The 24,356-nt window shown below is 40.5% G+C and overlaps 1 protein-coding gene across 1 annotated transcript; it reads right to left on the bottom strand.

The window, feature by feature from the left end:
* Positions 1–8,884: 8,884 nt before the first annotated feature.
* Positions 8,885–23,362, bottom strand: LOC112460634. Its single transcript, XM_025025418.1, has 3 exons — positions 23,259–23,362; positions 19,586–20,112; positions 8,885–9,171 (listed from the first exon to the last, which is right to left on the bottom strand). Exons 2-3 carry the CDS (start codon positions 19,896–19,898, stop codon positions 8,885–8,887), a joined length of 600 nt encoding a protein of 199 aa, XP_024881186.1. The 5' UTR covers positions 19,899–20,112; positions 23,259–23,362.
* Between the last annotated feature and the right edge of the window lie 994 nt (positions 23,363–24,356).

Below are 24,356 nucleotides of genomic sequence, written 5' to 3' on the forward strand. Positions count from 1 at the left end.
GTATTTCCGATTTAAGATGATCTTAGTATTCTCAACGTAAATGCGTTTGTTAGAAATTCGCGGTTGACTTGTGGCCGCCGGGCGTTAGTATACTTTGCCTGTTGCGTTTCGCCGCGAAACCGAAGATGGCTAATAGAATAGCTGGCATACCTATACAAGTATTGTTAGCGCTTAACCGCTACACTTTGTTCGCTTTCGAAGGAATGCATGCGCGTGAGCTCGTGCACCATTCTGACATTACAACACAATGCGCAGTGTGTATATCCCTCAGGGATCCTCGTGACCGGTTTGCCGGAAAGAATCGCAAGTCTGTATATTTCCCTTATTACCTGTAGCACAGCGTGACCTTGCGATCTCGTAATATCAGGAATTGAGCGCTAGCCGAACGAAAAGCATTAGAACTCCTCAACGTGAATTTACACGGTAATTATATGGAGTATATTTTGAAAAATTGCTAATTCTATGATTCTAAGACCACAATTTGATCGATAATTCTTAAATTATAAGCTATCGAAAATTGATTCAAAAATATTTTTGTCAAAATCTTTTTAATAGTTAATTTCACGTAAGTTTTATTAGAATTTCAATGTGAAGAGTTGGATTTAAAAATATAAAAATCGAAAAGGTACGAAAGAAATTTGCATCTTGAGACAATGTTTCTCTTAAAAAACTGATCTTAAATTAATCTTAAATTCTTTAATGAAGGAATTCTTAGAACGAGACAGTGATGACCCTCGGCATTTCACGGAGACAAATATTTTACGTGGTGACTACTCTCAGTCGTTTCCGGAAAACAAAAATACCTTTATAGGATATGGAGCTTATTAACATTTCTCCTCAATTCTTAACCACTTTATTGAAATGAACGTGCATAGTGTGCGAATTCAAATGATTCTTGATTGAATTCCTCGTGGCATTTTTTGCAGACATAACTATATGTCTTGCGTTTCTCTTCTGAATGACGTACAAGTTTAATATGATGATTAAATCTGTACAATCCATGAAATTTTTTATTTTCGCACTGTGTACATTTCAATGTATGGCTTTCGTTATAATACATCTCATGTTCTATGAGAAGTTTATAAGACTCAAATACTATTTCACACACGTTACACTTCGCGGTATTGATAAGTAATGACGCTTCGAATTTCTTATTTGAATCGCACGCGTCGAGTATGTTGCCCACTTGTTGATTATGTAAGTGCAGTATATGAGGCCGAAGATCGTGTTTTTCTAAAAAACCTTGATTACAGAATTCGCAATAAAAACTATAAGTCGTCGGTTCAAAATGCGTTGTAGTGATATGTGCAGTCTTTAGAAGTTCAGAATTGAATCCAGTGCCACACAATGGACAGGTATAGGTAAAAACATTAAAGAAAGTTCCAAGACAGTTCATACTTCTCAGTAATATAACAAATTCAATGAAAATTAAAATATTTTAAACGTGTCACTGAGAGAGATGAAAATGGAGGAAGAAGACACAATAGAAATGTATCAACAACAGACCGGTGGTTTCTCGTGTTGAACCGTAATGCATCGCGTTTACAAATGGACTAAATGAAATTTACTGTTCCAACAGTGTTTACTATTAACTAGAGTTCTTCTAATCAGAGTCTGGCCAACTTGCAATTCTGGCAAAATTTTGCGAGAGAGAAAGATATACATTTGTAGGGCGCGGAGGAGAGAAATCTATATCACAAAAAAGAATCAAGAAACGAGATGTGGCCTGCTCGACGGTTACTTTATTTTTGAAAACAACGGGAGAGACGCGAGAGTCCTTTCGTCCGACGATCGTCAAACGTCTTTTTTTCGAAGATTCCTTGACCTCGCCATCACTAAGCGATCACGCCAAAACACACGCAATTCACGTGTTACACGAAATTCACCTGTTCTACTGCGTCCTCGTTCGAACGAGAAGACTCCGCGTCTGTCTCTTTTCTTACTACACATTCGCTATCGCTTTCTTTGTCTCTTCTATCTCTTTCTCTTTCTGTTTCTTTTGATTTTGCCAAGAAATGGCGAACCAATCAAAAGTCGGTACTGTATCACACACTATCATGTCTTTTGATGCTGAAATTTTTATATTCGATAAAAACCGTAACTATTATTAATTTTATATAAGTAGATATATAAGATAAGGAACATACGTATAATTGTTAGAAATTTGATTTTAGTTATTGTTAGCATTATTTTAAGCTTGTTTCTTCGATTAAAAAAACTGGGACATTTTTTGCCTGCGTTTCGTATAATGTTAGTTACATCTAAATAAGCGACGTTTCTCCGTATTTATCTGCAGTACGTGGAGAATACGAAATTTCTCACAATGACACGCCGAGGTTTCCTCGAAAGGCATTGCGATAAGCGAAAAGAAAAAGTGCACCAGATTAGTCAGTAGACAGTGTCGATCAGCCGGCTTGTCCGGAAGAAATCGAGAGTGGCTCCGAGACGAGAAAGAGAGAGAGAGCCGGGACAAGGTCGTAATCCTGCGGTTGGAAAGGGGAGAAAGCATTTAGCTTTCGATCCCGGCTCGACTCGACTCCTCGAAAGTATCGGGCGTTGCGTAACCGCGTTCGATTATCGGTACCCGGAGCGATGGATCGTACGAGCGAGCAATTGGATCTATATATTGTGCCCGATAAAAGTAATCTCTGACGGAAAGCAAATTTCTCTCTCTCTCTCTCTCTCTCTCTCGCTCTCTCGCTCGCGATAACGTGATTCGGTCATTATTTATCAGATTCGACAAGAGAGAAAGAGAAAGAGAGGGAACCGATGGTCGGTCCAGACGACTTACTCTCTCTCGCGCGGACGGACGCAAGCGTGGGACGCGAAGGTCGACGACCCGACATCGCGAGGATCCCGTCAAGGCCGCGCCGAGCGGTCGAGCGTCACGAATTTCGCGCGATTATGTGAACGTCGGCTCGCCCGAGTCCAGGGTGCTTAAAGTATCGATACTCTACGTTTACACTCGACTGCGAGATAAAGTAAAAATTTGTACACTAATTCCGCGATGACCACGGCTATCAGATAGTAATTTTGTAATTCCCGAGTAGAAATTTTATCATGCGACCTGATTCAGCCCTGATGTCAGACGAGGTCCGAATGAGGTCCTCATTTTCTTTCATGTCGTGCCGGATCGAGTTGTCTATCAGCTGCTCATAGACTTGGCTCGCTCGAGTCTCCGTCCGAGTCGCACGACAGAAAAAAGAAAAAGGGACGTATTTTTTTTTTTAGCCAGGTAAATACATCGTGAAAATACGCTCGTGACTTTACCATGATGTGGGAGTGCCGCTTAAAAAAAAAAAATATTGAACCGGCTGCAATTCGCGGTGATCTGAACAAAATTACGTCCATTTTACCAACCAAACTTACGATACAATATTATATTCTTCTCGTGAAGAAATGTGAAACGATTTTCTCTTTTTTTCAATCGTCTCAAGCGCTATAGAGCTGTAAGATTTACTTCATTGAATAATCTCGATATTTTTAAAGGTGATTTATCTAAAATTACTGACAAAATTAAAAAATTTGATGAGATTATAATATTTTTCTATTCTAAATTATATAAGAATAATAATCACGATATTAATCAACGCGTATGACTGATTTTCTAAATACATGCACTGATTCGTGATAATTTGAATATATTTTTTAAGAAAGTTTATTTTTTCACGGCATAGCTGTTTTTCTACAGAGCTCTTTTTCTCATCACGTGAATGTTACGCTTTAGTAACGCGGACTTAACGAGTTTATGGAGCTTGAAGCTACCTTTGCATGATAATTAAACACGTCTCGATAAATAACAAAGAACAACATGCCCCATCACCAATACTCTGTAACACTTCTCGGTTGGAAACCATTCGTCATGACCGAGCGATTACACGCAGCCTCGAGCGCAACTTAAGTCACTCCGGAGTGTCGGAGTTCAGTAGTGGGTGAAGAGGAACGCTGGATGTAAAACGTTTATTGGGCGGAAGTGGTGGCCGCGCTCTGTTCCTTCTCTATGCATAACCCGTTGATTTACAGCCAGAAATACGTCGCGAACGCGCGCAACGGTCGTATATATAGAGTTCCAAGCGGATCCCGGACTCGTGTTGTATCCTGTGATGCTTTTTCACTCTCTTGCTCTCACTCTCTCTTTTTCAGCCGTACATCTTTCACGCACCTCCGAGATTTGCATAAATCTCGGAAACGCGAAGGAGGCGCGAAATCGAAAGTTCAGCATCGCCGTGCCGTCGGTATTAACTGCGAGGGGCGTATTCCCGTGCCTTTTACGACCGCGAGCCGTGCCAAGAGAATTCCACCCGACGCAAGATGATCGCTTCTCGGCGGCGCGGCCGCGAGGAAGCCGCCGCGCCGTAACGGCGCGGCATCGGGTTGGGAGGGGAGGGGCAGCGTGGAAGACGCGGTTTATGGCAAATAAAATCGAAGCGATTTCCGATTTTATTTTCGTCGTATGTATATAGAAACAATGATCACGGACCGCGATCGGGTTGCTGAAACTGTGTTGTTAAAAATCGTTAAGTCTTTATATGTCACTCTGCGAGAACCCGCGGTCGTTCTCTAAATGAGTTATATTTATGCAAAGCTTTCCGTCCACAGAGTTCCATTCTAAACGCTTACAGCATCCATAGTTACCTTTATTGCATTTGCAATCATTAATATCATACACTTTCATATTAGTATCACGTCCACGTCTTTGCTGAAGTACTGTCTGTCCCGATGAGGTCCGATACGTTTGATTTCAGCGATGTCGTTTTTTGCGCGCGGAGAATCACGCACCGCGTCGTGAGAATAACATACTCGAGGTCCGAGATATATAACGAATATTTTACGGGCAGAACTAATTAATCGGGCGTTAATCTCGCCCAATGTCGGGCGAGTTTATAAACTCGCGATCTCAGGTAGCATCGGGTAAAAGTGCTCTGCTCCGTTGAATGCACCTGAGCACGCACGCGGAGCGACGGGAGAGTAACCGCGGATTTTTTTTCAATTAGCTTATTAACGGATAGCGCGGAATGCGGGCTTCCGCAATTACTGAGGGTATCGCGTTGGGATTATAGCGGCCGCGAAAAAGTTGGCGGTGCATTAATTGTCGTTTACCTATGCCTCGCATTAGTGTCTTTCGATAACCGCCTCGCGTGCGCGGCTATTGAAATTATTTACTTCCACGATATCTTTACATATGGCCGATACGCAAAACGGGAGATCGCACTATCCGGATAGGCCTTCGTCGCGATGTAAACCATCGCGTATTTTGCGACAGAACTCGCAAAAATGAAAAATTTATCGGGAAAACTGTTATAGAAAATACAATATACATAAATTATACAATTGCGTCTTTCACTGTGGCTTTATCTTTAAGGAACTCTCCTTTCAGGTAGCGTTTCCATTTTATCTTATTTAATGACACATGTATATACTTAATCGATCACGTTATTCTCTTAAATACTGTATGCGATTGTTGAGCAAATAACGAAAACCACGGCGCGTTAATTGTCGCTTGTGTATATTTTGCATTAGTCTTACTCCGATAAGCAATCCTTGCCGACGATTTGCACCTAAACGGAAAGTTCCGATCTGTGTATAGAGAGTGTAAACGCTATACCTCGATATCTCGCGGAAGCATTACCTCGTTAAAAGACAAAGTATGTTTGCGGTTCCGCGCACACTTTAACTCGCCGGTATTATCGCAATTTCAATTACATTATTTCGAACAGCTGCAGTTTTACAGGCGATTAAATGCCCCCTTAATGGTTATATGACCTGAAAGATAACGGAGAGTTACGGAAGTTGGAAATTTTCCGCTTTCACAAAACGATACATTTACCTCACTGTCAGCTTTCGAGGGAAAAATGTTTACTTTTTTGTAGTTTTTCACGGAAGAGTGAACATCGCCGTAAATTATTACGATGTCCTTTCTAATGATATACTATTATCCAACGGCCGACACCGCGAATGGTTTATGCGACTGCATGTCTACAGATTATAATTTTAATTGCTATAATCGCTATCCATGAAGACAGCACTTTAATGCCTTCGCAGTGTTTTATGACATTTATTAGTCGGATGCCGCGACTTTTAGAACACTCTGACTTAAGTACGCTCCTTTTATAACTTACTCTTAATCCGCTTGCTTTGTCATGTTGTAAGTATGAATTTAATCGCACGTTATTTCATCTCGAGATATTTATCGATAACGTCATCGACGTTCATGACACAACACGACGTAACAACGTTGAAATGCAGCTTGGATGTCAAGGTAGTTCAAGGTACAAGTGTAAACACCGGTTTGTGAAAAGGAATAGGCGTACATCGAGTCCGTTTGATTGCAACGCACAAGTCGAAGATTACGCTATTGAGAAAATCGAACGGTAGTTCTTGGAACATAAATGTGACAGCTGAGCCTTGAAATACATCTTGTAATTGATTAATAATGCATTTATTGCCTATATCCATCTGTAATAAATGATTCTATCGTAAGAAATATATTTTGATTAAAAGATAAATTAATTCATAAGTGTAGGAAAAATTAATGGTTTTTTTTCTAATTTTTGCAATAACTGCAATATCTGAATTTTTTTAAATTAAAAGTCGATTTTTACTATCCGATCAAAAATCTTTGCCATTAAATTCAATGCTTTTTCGAATTTGCATTTACACTGCCAGTCACGCTTGATTTTTAATCAGAACGTGACCGGACCATGACCGGACCGCGTGACTTAACTGATAGTGAGAATCGACCTTTAGTCGCGACGCAGTCGAAACCAGTTTAATTAACATTTGCAAATCGAAGTAACATATTCTGCCTACAAGCAACTCAATTTAGTCAATACGCTTTTAGAAGGTTTCTTATGAGATGTTATTGGAAAAAATCTCGAAGATAAATAGCCACACTCTTCCTCGACACAGAGCCATTGTGTCTATTGTGCGCAGTTCTTCATTCAAGGCGCGAAAAGAAGCTTTTCTGCGTGAATTCTCGTGTGTGAGCGGCACTGTATTAGCGTGCCGCGACGTGCGCTAACATCGTGCTTATGTTCGCCGTTCGGTAAATGAATTATTGTGTCGAGCACACAGGAGGCGCGGCGGAGCGTTGTGCAACGCGAGGAGAAGGCCATTCCGGCTTCTTAGAATTTTACAACTCGCGCGGTTCACGTCTTGGGACCCTGTCCGCGGCGCGGTGCAGCAGCCTTTCATAACCGATTTTAATAGCCACACCCAAGAAATTTCGAAGCAGTCCTATCGTCCCATCGATATGCGAGACCGATTTCCTACATCGAGAACGACCGGGTCTTTCGCAACAGTCATTTTTGTCATCGGGAAGTCTATTTATGAAATTATCTACCTGGATTCCGACAAAATTTTGTCACGACTTTTTGCACTCCCGGACCGCTCCGGGACGTGTGCCGGATCAAAAGGACTTAGGAGAGCGGGATGGTAGGCCTCTCCAGGGATTTCCTCGCACCTCCGATACTCCACGAAATATTCCGAATGTTGGGCGCCAGACGCGTACATTCGCGCCCACGAAATCGCGAAAACCTAAACGAGACGCAAAACGAAATGTGGAGGTGCGTGGAATCGGCTCTTGACCTAATCACGGGCGGGGTTAATGAAGAGCAGCGCGTTATTCGGCGGGGTGACACGTCAATTTCATACTCGGTCAGATAACAAAGAAAATAACATTTATTGAGTACTGGTTGTCGAGAACATAATAACGTTTATCCATCCGGCTTCGATCAAACACAAGATAAATCCGATAAATAAATCAAGAATAGCCGGTGGCGGGGTGCCTGGATTCATCGAGTGCGCCTGTTTTTTCTTTAAATGATTGAACAGGCAAACCAGATATGTCTTGACCTTGACGTTCTGCAGAAGGATCCATAGTATTATCTGCTAAACTTGAAGTGCTTGATGGTTTTTCAAATTTATTTTTCATATCCACGTACTCCTTAAGTGTTTGGACGATTTTCTTACAATCCTTGCCTGTGGACTCATATAAATATATGGTAGATGTTAAATCCTCAGGTAAATGAATATTAGAACTTTCTTTGTTTATATATAAATTAATTTTTATTTCATTTACTGTCGATTTTTTTTGGGCTTTAGGTTTCAGGTTTAAATATAGTTTAAATCGCCAATTTTTCCATAGGCCATCGTTTATTATTAAACATAACGCTTCCCACATTGTATTTATTTTCGACCACTGTTTTTGGTCTTCTTTATCGGTCTTTTGATATAAAATATAGTTTTTAATCTCAAAATGCTGCAACATATCATTTAGATATGCCAGGCATTTCGAATTGTTCTTCACAAACCAGTATATATCTCTATTTATGGAAAAGTGCTTCAACAGGTTTGAGAGCTTGCCTAAAGCTCCTTTTTCGCTGGATAAACAGCAGCTTTCATATTTACCGGATGTCCTGTACAGGAAATGAATATAATTATTTGTCCCTGCAGGCAACTCCATTTTGCAATCGATTTGCTGCGACACGTTGCTACTGTTGTTGTTCTGATCCATTGCTAGAGCCAAAAATCGATAAGTATAAGGTCGCGAAGTTTATTTGAAGATAAACGCAAAAAATAGAGAATCTTCTCTGTTTCAAGATTTTGCGAAAACTTGAAATAAAACCGAAAGGCTGCCTCGACTCTAACTTATCATCGTACGCCCGTGATTTCCATTAACTAAACTTCCTCAAGAGCATTATTTTCTAAACTGCCCCACGCTTCCGGGAGTAACATTCTGGCCAACAAAGTTTCCATCTCTAAAGGCAAACACTCAATCTAATACCCTGTCGTAGATTTACAAATTATAAACTTTATTGTTTGCCACACGCAGATATCCTTTTCCAAATACAATATGTACTGCTTACACATTGTGACAATACTATTATCTCGCCGCATTCTGCAACATATGCAACATATTTTGGAGCAGCTCCACCCGCCGCTCTAATTGTTGCAACCGTTGGCGCTGTTGCCGCTGTTGCAGCTGCAATTGTTGAATTATTTGCATATACATTGGTTGCATGATTGGTTCCTGTTGCGGATCCTGCTGCTGCTGCTGCTGTTGCAAATCCGGCAACGGCAACTCAAAATTTAGATCAGGGAAATCTTCATTTCCTTCACCTTGCGGATTGGCCATTGCTCTCGTCTTCTTTTTGCCTTCTTTTTCTTTTCCTATTTATTTATATTACAAAATGCGTGGAAAGTGGTCTATCACGCGCGCGTCGCACGCGGAATGGGCGCAGTGCTTTCAAATTTGCGAAGAATACCGTTACTTCTACTTCTTTGTGTAAGAATATGTTTTATATTAAGCGATAATCGAAAATATATTTAAAGCGAAAAGACAAATAGAGGAAGTATTTTCCTTACATCGAATCTCGGAATATGATAACACACATTCGCCGGACGCAATAAATCTCCCTCCCTCCTTTCTCGTTACGAGGATTGTGTATTTGTAACGAGTGCTCCCGGAGGAACGATTAAGTCTCCCAGCTTCCGGCGAATGAAGTATTCGATCGCGACTTAATATCACGTGCTCCCACTGTGAAATTGGAGCGATCTTCCTCGCAACAGGAAGAAGAATCAAAGTAGAGATCCTGTTAACCCCACGTGCAGCTTGCAGATTGCTATTCTAGCGAGAAGCCTTCGCTACCACTGCGGATGAACGGGAACGAGCCCCGGTTTAGAAAAGTTACGAGTGCGGCTGTAATCCAAGAATAATTCTCGATCCTTCACGGTACACTCTTCGTAAAAGATTTTATTCCTTTATATCATTTTATCCTTTCGCGGAATATAGAGCCTACCGCAATGAGAAGATTAAAGTAGAGTATTCCACAGAGATTTGAAATCCACTTATTTTTCTTTACTTATTTTGAGAATGTTTATTTAGTTGTGATTTGTTTAGTAAAATATAGTTTAGATATATTTTCCCATCTTTTTTCTCGCGAATTTTTACAAGTACAAATTTAATAAAATTACAGATTAAAAGTACACAAGGCGATATATATATATATATATATATCATTATTGTTAAAAAAAAGTTTTGCTATTAATTTAATACAGGTTTTTTATAGTACTTGATCAGTCTTCCGTGTGTCGTTGAAACTGTTCGAGAAAAATGCTGCCAAGCGTGAAATCGATATTACTTATGGTAATCGAAGCGCAGTTCCCGCACGAGTGTTTATTCCATGAATGCACGTTCCGCAAATTGCACTAATGTTCCGGATACAGAGCTGAAGCCTCGATGAAATACCTGGCGCATAATTTCTGTTGAAGCGGAGGAAAAAGATGAGGCCGCGTGCGTGATAATAGACGAACCAGTGCAGAAGCTCAGCTTGGAAAATCGTGCCGATTCCTGTTAACCCCGTGCGCGCGTGCATATATATCGTCTCGAGATTGCTACCCTTACACACGGCGAGCACGTATTCCGCGCGATTCCGCCACCGCGGAGGGCTCAGCCCTCGCTCGCACATGAGACACACACTGTATAATCCCGACGATAATTCTCAACGTAGCCGGCGTTACAGCCGCGGTATTCGCCGCAGATGTAAATACCCGCGGGCACCCGGGAGCCCCGCGGGTATTAAACATACGTTCCCCGGGTAGTCGACAAATTGCTCGCATGAACCAGAATAATTAGCATCCCTAGCCTCCGGTGGTGTATGCCTGCTCGTCTTCTCTCTTTCTCTATTTCTTCCCCCCCCCCCTCTCTATCTCGTTTCCCGCTTCGTCCTCGCGTATCCTTTCTCCTTCTTCATATTCTCCATATCTCTCCGACAACTCTTATACCGCTTGAATCAGGATGTCACGTCCGGGGAATACCCAGAACAGAACGACCGCGTCTCTTCTTTTCTTGCTCGCCAATCGGTTCTTTACCTCTCCGTCCGTCTCATTGTGCCGATGCACCATGTTCCGTGGTTGCGTTTAATCAGCCCCGCTGACTTGATGCGCGCCATACCGTCCGGTCCCTGGCGTGCGTGCCGGCTGCTTAAGAATGTAATTTAATATGTAATTTAATATGCGACGTTACCGCGGGCCCCGCCGTGTCATATTTATAGGTATTTATGCATCAGCTTCGCGGGCACGTTTGAGCCGCGCGCTGTGCGCGAGCTCATTGAAATTGCCTCCCGAGGAGGAGGTATTGCCGTACACGTATTCCGGACTCTCGTACTATCGTACCCGCGCCGCGTAGGTGGGAGGAATTTATCGTTGTTTATCGTCAGTTAGCTCTACGTATCGTGCCGATTCTCCCCGCGACGTTCCGCCGTAGTTCGACGCGAGGAAAGAAAGGGAGAAAGGGAGAGTGAGAGAGATGCATCGCAGCTACATCTGCTGTTAACATAATTTATTCCAGCCTGCCACTCGCTGCGCTCGTCAACCTTATACATCAATCTCGAATACGTGGATTTGTTTTTTTAACAGAACCTAGTCGCAATCCTTGTTACTCTCGGTTTCGTTTCGCATGATATATACTAGCCCTTGTATTTCTTAACTCTTCAGAGACTCTCGCTAGACATATACGTATACAGGGTGTGCCAAAACTCGCGGATACGGAGTACAGAACGTGATTCTTTATGCTAAAAGAAACAACTTTTTTCTTTAGCAAAATTGCGTCTTGACAAGTTGTCTTAGCCGGCGTTGTCTTAGAAAGACTGACATTGAAAATTAGCATATGAAATAAACATGATAAATGCAATTCTTTATGACTAACCCGTTAGCGTGACGTATAATGGCTGATTTTGGCCCATATGTGTGTGTGTGTGTGTATAATATCAATTATTAATAACTTCAGATTACTATTATATAACGACAGAATATTATTACAGAATAACCACACAAAAACCTGCGATAAGATAATACCTGGAACACTGTCTTGGAGGGATAATGCATTAACATTCGAAGATACATATGCGCTAAAGGCGGTGAATCTACAGCAGAATAATATACAAAATAAATCTGACTGGAATATTATACGAAGTGATTATCTAACTACGTTTTCACAACTTTGCGTATTATATTTAACGCATAAAATTGCAGTTTGTTACTCCTCCAAGTTATCGATGAAAAGACGTTGTAACAAGCGAAGTGTGTAATGCTAATACAATTTAGAAATCAATTTTGTACCGGTCAGAAACATCGCGTCTGTATCACACTTCATTTAGATTTCACTTTGACGTGATGAAGTAGAAATCTAATTTTTATAGCCGCGTATATATACGAGTTATAAGCCGTATAACTCGTTCAAGACACATGTGCATGAAAATGACGATGCAATCACGGCGAAATTACGTTCGTCGAGATGTCTCGCGGTGTCAGGTCGCAAGATACAAGCGTAAGCGTCGTTATTACCGTAACCATTCCCTTTTCTGGAACGACGGGGGCGTGAACGTGCATATATCGGCACCGATAACATTACGTAAGACGATTAATCGATATCCATTTCCATCATCGATGCGTTGTTCGAGGGTGGGCGGAGAGACACGTGCTGACGACACATTGTGCCTCGCGTGATGAATACTAAATCTTATGCGAGGGACCACCTCGGCATATCGAAAATGTTCCTGATGTAACCTGTGCTGATGAATTCGTTTATGTTGAAATTTTAATATTTTAATTCAACTTGAACAGATACAATTTATTCGATTATCTCGTCCTCACAGAGACATTTGCATTTACATTTGTTGAAATACTGTACATGAAAGAGATCGCCGCGGTTACAGTATTTCCCCACTGCCGCCGTATGTTATTTATAAAGCAACCAGTTTTGTCGTGTATGCAACGAACACGCGGACGCGTCGCGAGGAATATAATTTTCCGCATTTTCCGCGCGTTTTCTCAAGTGCCGAGCGGATTCATGGCGTCGACGTGCCGTCGCCGCTAGCGAAACGCCCTAATGATGCGCTGTGCATGCGCGTGTGCATTCGTCGTCGTCCTGCGATCCTGCACACAGTGTGTAATATCGTCGAAGTGTCGAACCATGTCGAAGAGCATCGCCAGCGCTAAGAGAAACCCTTCCCGTTAGTTAACTCACGCGTCTACTTGAGAGATCTTTATTCCCGACGGAGATTCGCGATAGCGAAACCACGGGTATGAAAATTGAAAACGTTTATCAATTGCCTGACAAAAGATCTCTATCCATATACTCATTCCCGGAATAAGGAAAGGAAAATGATTTTTTAATGTTTCTGATATAACAATTATAAAAAAATTATAAAAAAATATACTTAGTATACACGCTATAGAATTTCTTAAGTTTTAAAATAGAGTTTTCTATTTTCTTATTTTATGTGATATATTAAATATGTGTTTCTTATTTTTGTAGGTACTGACATATAACTATTTCATTGAATTCAAAAACTTGTGCTTTTTTATTTTTGTAGGTACTGACATATAACTGTTTTTTCAACTTTTTTTATTTCTCCTTTATAATGATTCCGCACGTTAATCAATATTTGGTTGGATTCAAAAATTCTTTTCGGAGAAACACTTGGGGAACGATGTACTACTTCAACAGAATTGTGGATTTTATTGTTTGCAATAGGTTCATTTTTAATTTCTATTATGCTAGTACCAACTTCGTCACTGTAGATATTTGTCTCTAATGTTCCTTCTCTTATATGTAATTTTATGTAATTGTAAGAAGACATTCCTGATTACTTATGCTCAACAAAATTATTTCTTTTTTTATTTAAAATCGCAGTATTAGTCTGCTTTCTGATTGTTCGCATTTCGGTTTTTCTCTGCTGAAAAAGTCAAGTGTCTTCTGTAATATACTTCAATATTACCCAGGCACCCCGGGCCTAACTAAATGTTTTTTTTACATTTTTCTATTTTGGACATTTGGTAGCGTAGATTTCGATCGTCAGGTTCGAGATAATCGTACATCTTCCGTGTTGTCACTAATTTAAATTTCGTACTTTCTCAGTTGAAAGAGCACAATTGTCTTTGTAATCTCACTATTCCAAAAAAAGGGATCGTCTATCTATGGCAGACAATAAACACTCAAGGACATTACTACTCGCTTGCCAAAAGGCGGGATAGGCGATTTATAGCTATCGTCAGCAGCGGAGGAAAGGGCTCGGGGAGACGTGCGCGCGCGGAGGACGTTCGATTCGAGGCTGAGATTGCCGGCGGAACCTTGAGGCACGATCGTAACTCATAATTGATGAGCGGCACGTCGAGGATCCAGATCTCCGCGGATCGGTGTTGCCGAGAAAAAGTCGCCCGAGTCGGCACTGAGAATAGCACGCGTGCCCCCTTGCCCATGATGACTTTATAATGTCGTATCGAGGGGCCCCGGCCGCTGGCAATTATTATCCGTTTCGGTCTGCACTTTTCCGCATTGGCATCGCGGCCGACAACGCTCGCGGCGGCCGGCCTTAATTACAAGGATACCCCGAGACAGCGGAGGAGACCCCGCGCGAATTCCCGGACGTACATTGTCGTTGCATCGCGAGGGATTACGTTGCAAATCCGCGGCGCGCGTCGATCATATCCCGCCCCGGAAAGAAAGAGAGAGAAAGACCCACGAGTCAGTCGTAAACATGGCTGTATTATTGCAGTCGTAAAGAGGATACGATCGAGAGCGTGAGTTTCATCGTTTCTCGCCGGTCGTAATTTTCGAGATTCCCAATGAATCGCTATAAAACAAAATCTTATCGCTCTATCGCCGCGGATCGTCTCTTTCTCTCGAGCGTAATATCGTCATCGCGATCGAGGTCGAAAGTTGGCAAATATGGAAAAATGCTGCACACATATCCACTTTTCCCCAATACGTGCGCGCGTGCACATATACTTGTTACTTTGAATCTGTTCCGTCGTTGAAGTCGTATTGCAGAATTCTGAAACTGATCGTCATTTTTCGACTTTTTCCATCGCGGATGCGGAAATCCCGAGCACCTGCATTTTCACCGACAAAACTGGCGGGGCATATTCAAGAGTCATACATACACGAAGGAAGATAATATTACGATTCTTCTCTCTTTCCCTCGTACGGAGCACGTGGGTGTATCGACACGGTTGCATAAAATCGCCAGCGGTCTTGTCTCGCGCCTTGTTTTCTCGATTGGACTATTAGACTTTTCAATACGGCTTGTCCATAGATCTGAACGCTGCGCCGTGCGTAGGTTTAGACATTTTTTCAATCTTGCCAGCTATGTATTAGCATGTCATCACGTTGATGTGCCTATAGTTCGTTATACCAGCATAAGAAAAAAAAATTATTCCTTGTTTATCGTCCGACTGATTATTTTTTATAGTTATATTTTTTTATTTTTTTTTTTATTTTTATTTTTATCTAGCTATATTCGCATATCCTTTTTTGCGACAATTTGGAAAAAAATATTTTTATTTTTCTCAATATAATCACCTCTTCAGAAACCCGCTGAAAATTCGATAAATTTTTTTCTCCGATATATAGCGAATATTTAAAGCTAGATCTACATCTATCGTGAAGTTTATGGTAAGCGATCGTAATGCTCGTCGTAACAGTTATTGTAAGCTCATCGTATGAGTTGCCTCAGTAGTCACAAGTGTCGGTTAACTTTTAATCTTAGATTAACTTACTCTTCGTCTTTTTCTAAAAGGGGGACGTTAGAAAGAGACGAAGAGTGAAGGCTAATCTACAATATGTGCTCTTTGCTTCCATCCTGTTTTCTGCTTTTAACCTCTTTGCGACTATCTCGTATTTCGCAATTCCGTCGCGTAACGTGATGTTTCTTGTCTCTTCTGAAGTTCGTCAATTTTTATCTTGGGCGACAGAGAACAAAAAACATCGCGTTACGCGACGGAATTGCGAAATACGAGATAGTCGCAAAGAGATTAAGAGCAGAAAACAGGAAGCAAAGAGCACGTTGTAGGTTAGCCTTATCTAAGGTTAAAAGTTAACCGACACTTATGAAACTGGGTCTAAGAGAGTCATAGTTACTCCCGCCGTTTACTCGCGCTTGCTTGAATTTCTTCACGTTAACAGGGCATTGGGCAGAAATCACATTGCTTATCCTTAGATAAAGGGGATCATATGAATATATATTATAGTTAAAGTTGTTTTTTAATTAAAGAAATAACAGTAAGTAAGTTTTAAATCCGCAAATGGAAAAGACACCGTGCTCCGCTTGCAAGTTGTAAATTCAACCTGTATGTTTAGTTCTCTAAAAAAATCATTCTTATGCAGCTGATTATACTTTCGTGTAATCACGCGCGCGATCAAGCGCTCACGCGCATGCATTCATGGTCGCCTCGACGATTAATCCGCCCAGCGTATTGACCAACACCTTGACATGAATCGCTTGGTGTGTGCAACACACAGGGTTGCGCCGGGATTAGGGGCGGACTTCGTTAGCAAGCGATTGTAACCAAACACGGAGAATTATGAGATGACAACATAATCTGATGGAAAAAAAAAATAGAAAATTAAAATTTTTTATTTTATATTCATGTATCAAAAATCTGACGCTTAACGAGCGCTGATACTTGCAAAGTATTACACAGTAACTAATTCTAACGACGACCGATCGGATTATATCGGTCTAGTGTATCTTACAATGTTTGAGGTCTTCGTTTTCTACCTCGGCTGTTTATTGTCAGATCGTTTTTACAAAGCGGTATCTCAACTTTCGCTGCTTTGCCTTGTGCGAGCGAGCGAGCGAGCGAGTCCCCGTTGCGCTCGTCGACGTAATCTCGTCCCACGCCAATCCCGGCGTCCCGTGCGTTATGTATCAGGAATATCGCGAGAGAAGGAAACACTTCGGAGATTTTTATCCCAATCGATCGACATAAAGAGAGAGCATAGTAAAGAAGCTAGCTTTCGAGAATTTGAACGCATTATACTTGTTAATACTATGAGCGAATTAGTTTATGTCACTCTGTCAAGCTCAGTAGTTTAATAATAATACATTTAAAAGCGCTCAATTTAAAAGCAGGGCAATCCTAATAAACGACTGTAAAAAAAATTCAAGGTGGAACGCAATGGACAATCCGGTTAGAAGTGTAAGAGAAGTTACAATTAAAGCGCTCTCTTTTGAGAAGGGGCGAGATTTTTTAGGGGAATCGATTGAGACGCACTTTGAACGAGTATAATATCAACACTTTAATGTAGCAATTTAACCGATACACAAGAGTGATTTGTTCTTATTTATAATAAACAACTAGTAATAATTGTCACTTACAGTAAATATGTATAAGGCGTAAAGCAAGTAAAAATTTTGTAACACCTCACGATCACATATACACAACATTAATGTCTTACCGGTATTCTCCGTTGTCGGGTACCGGAACGCAAGACGAAAGGGAAAGAAAGAGAAGAAAAAAAACACAAACGTTTTTAAGAATAAAATATACTTGTAAAAGAACAATAAGATTTAAAAAATAAAAATCCACGGATGATATGAATTATAATGTAACATATGTATATAGAATATCTCGTTTTTGTATATATCACGATCAGTGATAAGCATGTTTTTCTTGCATTATGTCATGTTTTATGAATTTACATCATTTCTTCGAGTTGCAATAAACAGTTTGTTATGATATATTTAAACTAAAAAACTAAATTATAGAAACATATTATGATTCAGACTAAGAATTTGAAGTACATTTACATAATTAAAATGTTTAAAATTTTTACATTATTAAATTTACATTTTTTGTGTTTACATTATTATTAAAATGTAATTCATGGCGGCTCATTGAAAAGAAAGTATTGTCAGACGTTATGTTAATACGAGCGGGGGGTATTATTTATGGCCACATGTCATTGACCACCTACCCGCGCCCGATGTAACTGAATGACGTTAGCGCGCTGTTTGTCCCTTCTAGCACGCATTTTCTTCTGTCTTTTTTTCTCCTGCGACTAGATTTTCTTCTCTCTCTTTTTCTCTCTTTCTTTTCCCTCGCTATCTATTTCGTTCGATGTGCCAGGGAATCGTCGTGAGATTCGTACATTTGCGTACGTTTCTGCGCATAGACATTATCGCGAACGTACTCGCGGCATTACAAGTCGGGACGATATTAAATTATAATTCGCGACACGCTCTGCCGCGTTACCTCATGTATACCTCATACTTTGCTTCACTATTTATAGGCCGACGCTCGCGCTCCGCTCGTTCGTTCGTACTTCTTGCCAGCGAGAACTATGAACCGGCGCGGCGCGGCGCCGAGAGAGTATACGCTAACACGCTCGCGAGCGCGATTACGGCCGTGAGAAATTGTTGTTGCCGCCGTGGCAGATGTAACGTGTGTGGATACGCCGCACCCGAGAAAATTGAAACGTTTCTATGTAGATTATGCGCGAGGCCACGTCTATATGTGTTCCTGGGCGTTGAGTAATACCTGTCGAACAGTCCTTGCGGCATCACGTTGCGTCGTCATTGCATTTTGCATTTTGATGTTTCATAAGAAAAAGCAGATACTAATAGATATAAAACTGAGGCAAATATCTCGCAAAACAGTTTTATACTTATTTGATCAAAATCGTCAAAATATATGATAAAAAAAATTTTCGTAAATTAAGTTTCTATTTTTTTAGTATTTTCTTGAGAGTCATTATCATTATTAGGGATCGTTAACATTTTTTTTCCTGAATTTTACATCTATTGGAATGTCTATATTATAAATCGTTGATCAAACTCGCGTGTAGCTCACGTCGTTCCCTGTCTCAGAATAAACGTAGGTTCATTGTTAAACCGCCACCCACGACCATCTATTACTTTCTTTTGCTGAGGTTAAATCACCACTGTGCCTACTATAACTTGATTTGATTACATGTATACAGTTAAGCGTGGATAAATAAATGGACAAATGGACGCGTGTTTTGTTTGCCTACTTGATTCACGAGAAAATCTCTATGTCGTATATTTAAATATTCGAGTCGTAAAAAAATATAAAATTGCACAATTTAGTTATCTTATTTAGTTATCTACTGATCGATAGAAATAAAAATCACGAATGAATTGACACGCACTTAAATGAAATCATAAACGATCTTTTTAGAATTGAAAAAGAAGCGTTTAAATCGTAGTTGTTTGCGAAGAAATCTCTTTCGAGTCAATCCATTAGTTGTAACATACTGCGTGACATGCTGTTACGCAACACCGCAATCTTTAATCCCAGATCGGGTTTTCGATACAATTCCGCGAGCACAATCGATCATCGTGATCGATACGTCGAGTCAAAGGCCGGAATGCGACGGGTAGTAAATTCCATACAGCGTCTTCGTGTGCGATTTGCCATTCATTAACTACATTTTTCGTTCCGTATTATATTCTAACCTTTTAATCATTTATTTTGAAAGTGCACAAAAATAGTATGGATTTTATTTCTATTGGAAGATATATTTACTATAGTGAATTGAAATATATCTCAGAAATTTCAAATTACTAGAAATAAAAATTACTGTTCTCTGATTTAAAAAAGAGCTTAAAAGAGGTTTTTAATTTCTTCTAATAGAATTATATTTTTAAATCAACTGCATTTTTTTTTATGTTTTAAGAGAGAAGGAATTTGCTTCTCTGCTCTGTCTTATTTTTTACTAAATTCGTTGACGTAAATGAACACAAGAGTACAAACAAATACTATTTGAGATTGTACTTACCAGGATAGCCTTCCGGGATGACTATTTCCGGTCCCACTTTGACATCGTGACGGTAACGATGCATCAGCAGCGTAGCCGTGACTCGGAGCGATCTCTGCTGTTGCTTGTACAGCAGTATCGGCCTTCCACCGGCACCTTCGACCCTGACCACCCTTGGCAGTGAGAATCTGTCCAGGAACTCGCGCAGTGGCACGAAACCACCGCCGGAACCCGCGGCCTCGGCGGTCGCTTCTCTCGAGCTCGGCAACGAGTCCTCGCCAGTTCCGGTGGCCTCGCCGCTCGACAACGTCGAAAATTCACCACTCGACGACATCGCGACACCAGTATCTCTCACAGAGTATTCGCACCAAACTCTCTTCTTCGTTCCTTTTACATTTCACTAGTCTGCGCGGTGGAATGTATGTTTCACGTTGTCGAAAAAATTTTCTTGTTTTATAAATGTCAGAAATCAGATGAATTTACTCTCTGCCCGCATACTTAATGAAAATGAGACACCGTCTAATACAGCACTAAGTCGTTGCATAATCCTAAAGTTTAAAAAAATTACCATTATACTTCAATCCTTTAAAAAGAAATCTTAATCTTGTTCGAAACAATTCTTACAACTTTAATAATTATAAAGTGATTTATAACGCGACGAAAAGGCGTTATAAATCGCTTTATAATTATTAATATTGTTAAAAAATTCCACGAATTGATATAACGCGATTCTCGCAATGATTAGCTCGTTTTCTGTTTGCATATAACGATATGCACCTAGCAATGTCGGAATAAAATGTATTTCCCCTTTTTCTCCGTTATTTCAACTACCCTCGATAAAATTAGTCATTTCGCGAGGTATGACAGTCTTGACAGTGATGCGCTGGCGGCAGACCGCGTGAGCTAATGAGTGATTACACTTCGGGCGCCTTGACGATGATGATGATGATGAATTTATGACGATGATTATCTTCCCGTGGCATACCAGTGTGTCGCCACCGGTGTTTGTCTTTCAGATAAGCGGCTCTGTGTCGCGGAGAAACGTGGGCGGAATGGTAAATCGGCGTGCTCTGTTACTTGCGAAATGTCGTCTCCGTCTTGAAGTCGCTTTGAAGCCATAAGCGGCAGAAACGCGGCATCGCCGCGACACAGGACAGAACGTATCAGAGCGAATGATTTATAAATATCGTTACATATCTCACACAAGTCTATTACTCAATATTATTTTCTTACTCTCTTTAACCTGATACCTTAACATACCGCTAAACGAAACTGTCAGTTTTACTTTCGCTTACGACCTATTTCGCTCACTCGTACCGGCCGCCAAAAAGTCTATTACTCATATGCTCAATCATTATACTTTCTCTGGGCTACAGACGTTTTTGATTCCGCTAATCCGATTCTGCTCTTTGATTCTGTATCCCCGGGATTTTCACGTAATTAGGAACGATGATTTGTGTCCGACGTGGAATATAATTTATTCATGCTCGCTGTCATAATGCTACGCAGTCCATAATGCACTTTCTTGAGTGACTTGCACCTGCGACATTCCACGACTACGCGCATTCGCGGCGATATTGCGTACATCGCATACGAATGACGGGAATTAATATTCTACATATGTAAGGTATGATGCGCGGGCGGGGGACTCTCCGGGCATTATCCGCGATTCCGGTCATGAATACACATGAGAATGGGGAATTCTTTTTTTTTTGTGAGCCCGCGGCTTCTTCCTCGTTATTCGCGATAGAATGTTTTCCCCCGCGAAACTTTTATAATCGCCAAGTAATGGGGTTTTAATTACCTGTGACTAAAGCGACCGTGACGAAGGTATCGTGAATTATTACGGCGACCGGCTATGACGCGTACGTATCTTTACAAACCTCCGTTTTTCCGTGTTTCCTGTGCCGTTTGTTTGTCTTACGGATCGCCCGCATGTTAGTATGCATCTTGTACGCGAACGAATACTTGCTATTCCGCGCGTGTGCACGATCTTTTTCAGAAATCGCGTTTCCACCTTCTGTTACACACGTACGTTTATAACGGACAATTACGTTTTGACCGAAATTTTCAAAGGGACTACAAGCGATTGTGACGGGAATGGAATCCTTTTGTCAAGACTATTTGATTTCGACTTCCTACAGAGTCTGTCTCTACTATTGTCTGCGGTTTAAAGATGACGTCCGTCACGTATGATAGACGTCAAGTGTTAAAGCGTCCGTTTTGTCGAACATGATATAAGTCGACGTAAACCTGACAAGAAACGAATTGCGCGAATTCGCGATATCGAGTAATTAAGCCGTATTCACGCAGAGTTAAGCTAAAAAGCCTCGCCGCGTTTGTGTGCATAATAGAAGTGCGAAGTGAAAGTGCAGATTTAGCAATTCGCCCATTAGTGGCTATTCTAAGCTGCAAATGTTTTATGTTTTCCACGCGGCCGTTGTGTGCATTACGAGCATCCCTGACGTAATTTTCCTACAGAAGACCTATCGTGCCGCCAAGCACGTAACCCTGCCAGCTAGATTTTAATCGAGCTTATGAAAGTTTCTGCGTTGCGCGCAACTTTCTAATTATATGATGATTAATTAAATACAGGAACAAAGCAGGAGATTTTAATTTGAGTATAAGTTAATAAGAACTTTCCGTGTGAGGATCTAATATGTTTCAGCACAGTGAAAGTAAATTGTGAGTTCAATATTGAAGATTATCGATCGTTATTAATTAACATATTGCACGTCTAAAGTGTGACAAATATAGGATATCCCAGGTTATTTATACAAACTTTAATAATATGTTCTACGAGCAAAAGTATAAAAAAATGTTGTATAAACATATAGGTCTCAAAATACTTTATTAGAACGTTATAGCAAAAGTACGAAATGTGCAAGAAATAATTTTACTTAAGTCTGCTTTTCAAAGTGTCGTTCGCTTATTTCAATTACAAGCATTGCGTACATCGATGTAATATTGAATTTATTTTTAAGAATTTAAACCCGTTAAGCGTAACTGCAAACATTGGTAAAGACCGTGTGATGTAGCACTTCTGTTAGGAAATCTTCGTTGATCTCTAACAAAAGTCTTTGAATCCCCTGCACACGAACCGTGCACAAAATGAATATCCGTATATTCTTTTGTGCATTTTGGGATGATGTTATAGAGGATACTGCTCATTACTTGTATTCATACAAGTTGTTATGATCATCTTTAACTATTTTAAATAGTAAGCAGAACTAAAAGAAGCAAATAAGATAAACATCGGCGTGTTACGTATTTATATAGTCCATTATTATTTCTTTAATACGAAATTTTAACTTTTGCTATAACTTTCTAATAAAGCATTTTGAGACCTATGTTTATACATATGTAACGTTTTCTCCTTATTTTTACTCATAGAATATACTATTAAAGTTTATAGGGTAAAAAACCTAGGATACTTATTAACGGTTTCAAAAATTAAAACTTAGATTCTAAATTCTGTGCATATGATATAAAGCGCACAATAAAATTTAATAATAGAACGAAATATGATCTTTTGAAGTGCTCAGAATTATGATGTGATTATATATATCTTTATATATTGCGTTCTTGTAATATATCTTTGTTTGTTATTCCATACCCGAGGATATGAACAGAAAAAACAACGATTATCATTGACGAAATCCATTTCGAACTTCATAAAATGTTCTATTCTAACCTCTATACATCTGTGATTTTTCACGATTTTTAGAGCACATGGTGGATTTTGGAGATTGTGCTACTCGGGTCAAATTCGATCCCATTCACTGTAATTATCCTTCTCACTCACCTCATCGATCATCGAAACTTAACGAAGCTCCGTCGTATCCATCAAAAGCGTCAATTCATATGAAGCATTCTTATACGCGTAATGTGCAACTAGAACCGATGCACGTGTCGAGATCGCCCGACACAGAAGATTCGTAATATATTCATAAATATATTACGAAAACGCTTCAAATATTGTCATCGATGTCGAAACGACACCGAAGTAAAGATTCCGAGCCACTCGTTGGATTTCTTCGTCACTCGAACGCGCAATTCCCTCGTGACTCGGTCACACGAAATTTTCGGTTTCCGGACCAACGGAGATTTCCGGTATAACGTTCGGCTCTTCTCGAAGGGATCGAATGTACACGGCACGATCGACCCATCGAACGACCGGTCGATCAGAGCGCAGCTGCGAGAGGCGTTCTTGACGAAGAAGTGCCTCGACACTTCGGACGAGATCGCGCGACTAAAGTTCGCAAACCGCAGAGACGCGGCCGTGCGCTAACGCCGAGCCGTGTCTCCCCACTTCGTGGATCCCCAGTTCAAATAAACTGTATCGCGCAGGCTCGCGTGCTCGGGAATTTCTCCCCGAGTCGTCAAGCCTTTTCCTCCTTTTCCCGCCGTGACTCCGCGACTCCTTTTCCTCGACCAGCTCGAAACATCCGTTTCCTCACGATTTCCGTATTTCGCGCGTGAGATCCGCATGAGCGTTCGCAGAAATCTCGATGATTTGCAAATTTAAAATTGGAATTTCTTGTTGCACTCTTTTTGTTTTTTTAATTATCAGTAAAATGGAATAACTAATGATTTAAGTATATTATCACCGAAATGTAGAATCTATGTTTATTGTTCGATATATTCTAGACTTGTAAGATCCCAAGAGTTTTGATCTTTGAATCATCTTGATCTCTTGATTCTCCTTCGTTTAGTTTTTCTGTTAACTTTCAGATTGCAAATTGTCAGTAAATCCGATTTTGATTGGCAATCAAATCACGAACGCGATATT

The sequence above is a fragment of the Temnothorax curvispinosus genome, unplaced genomic scaffold (assembly GCF_003070985.1).
Source record: "Temnothorax curvispinosus isolate PA1 unplaced genomic scaffold, ASM307098v1 QBEX01010681.1, whole genome shotgun sequence".
Classification (NCBI taxonomy): Eukaryota; Metazoa; Arthropoda; class Insecta; order Hymenoptera; family Formicidae; genus Temnothorax; species Temnothorax curvispinosus.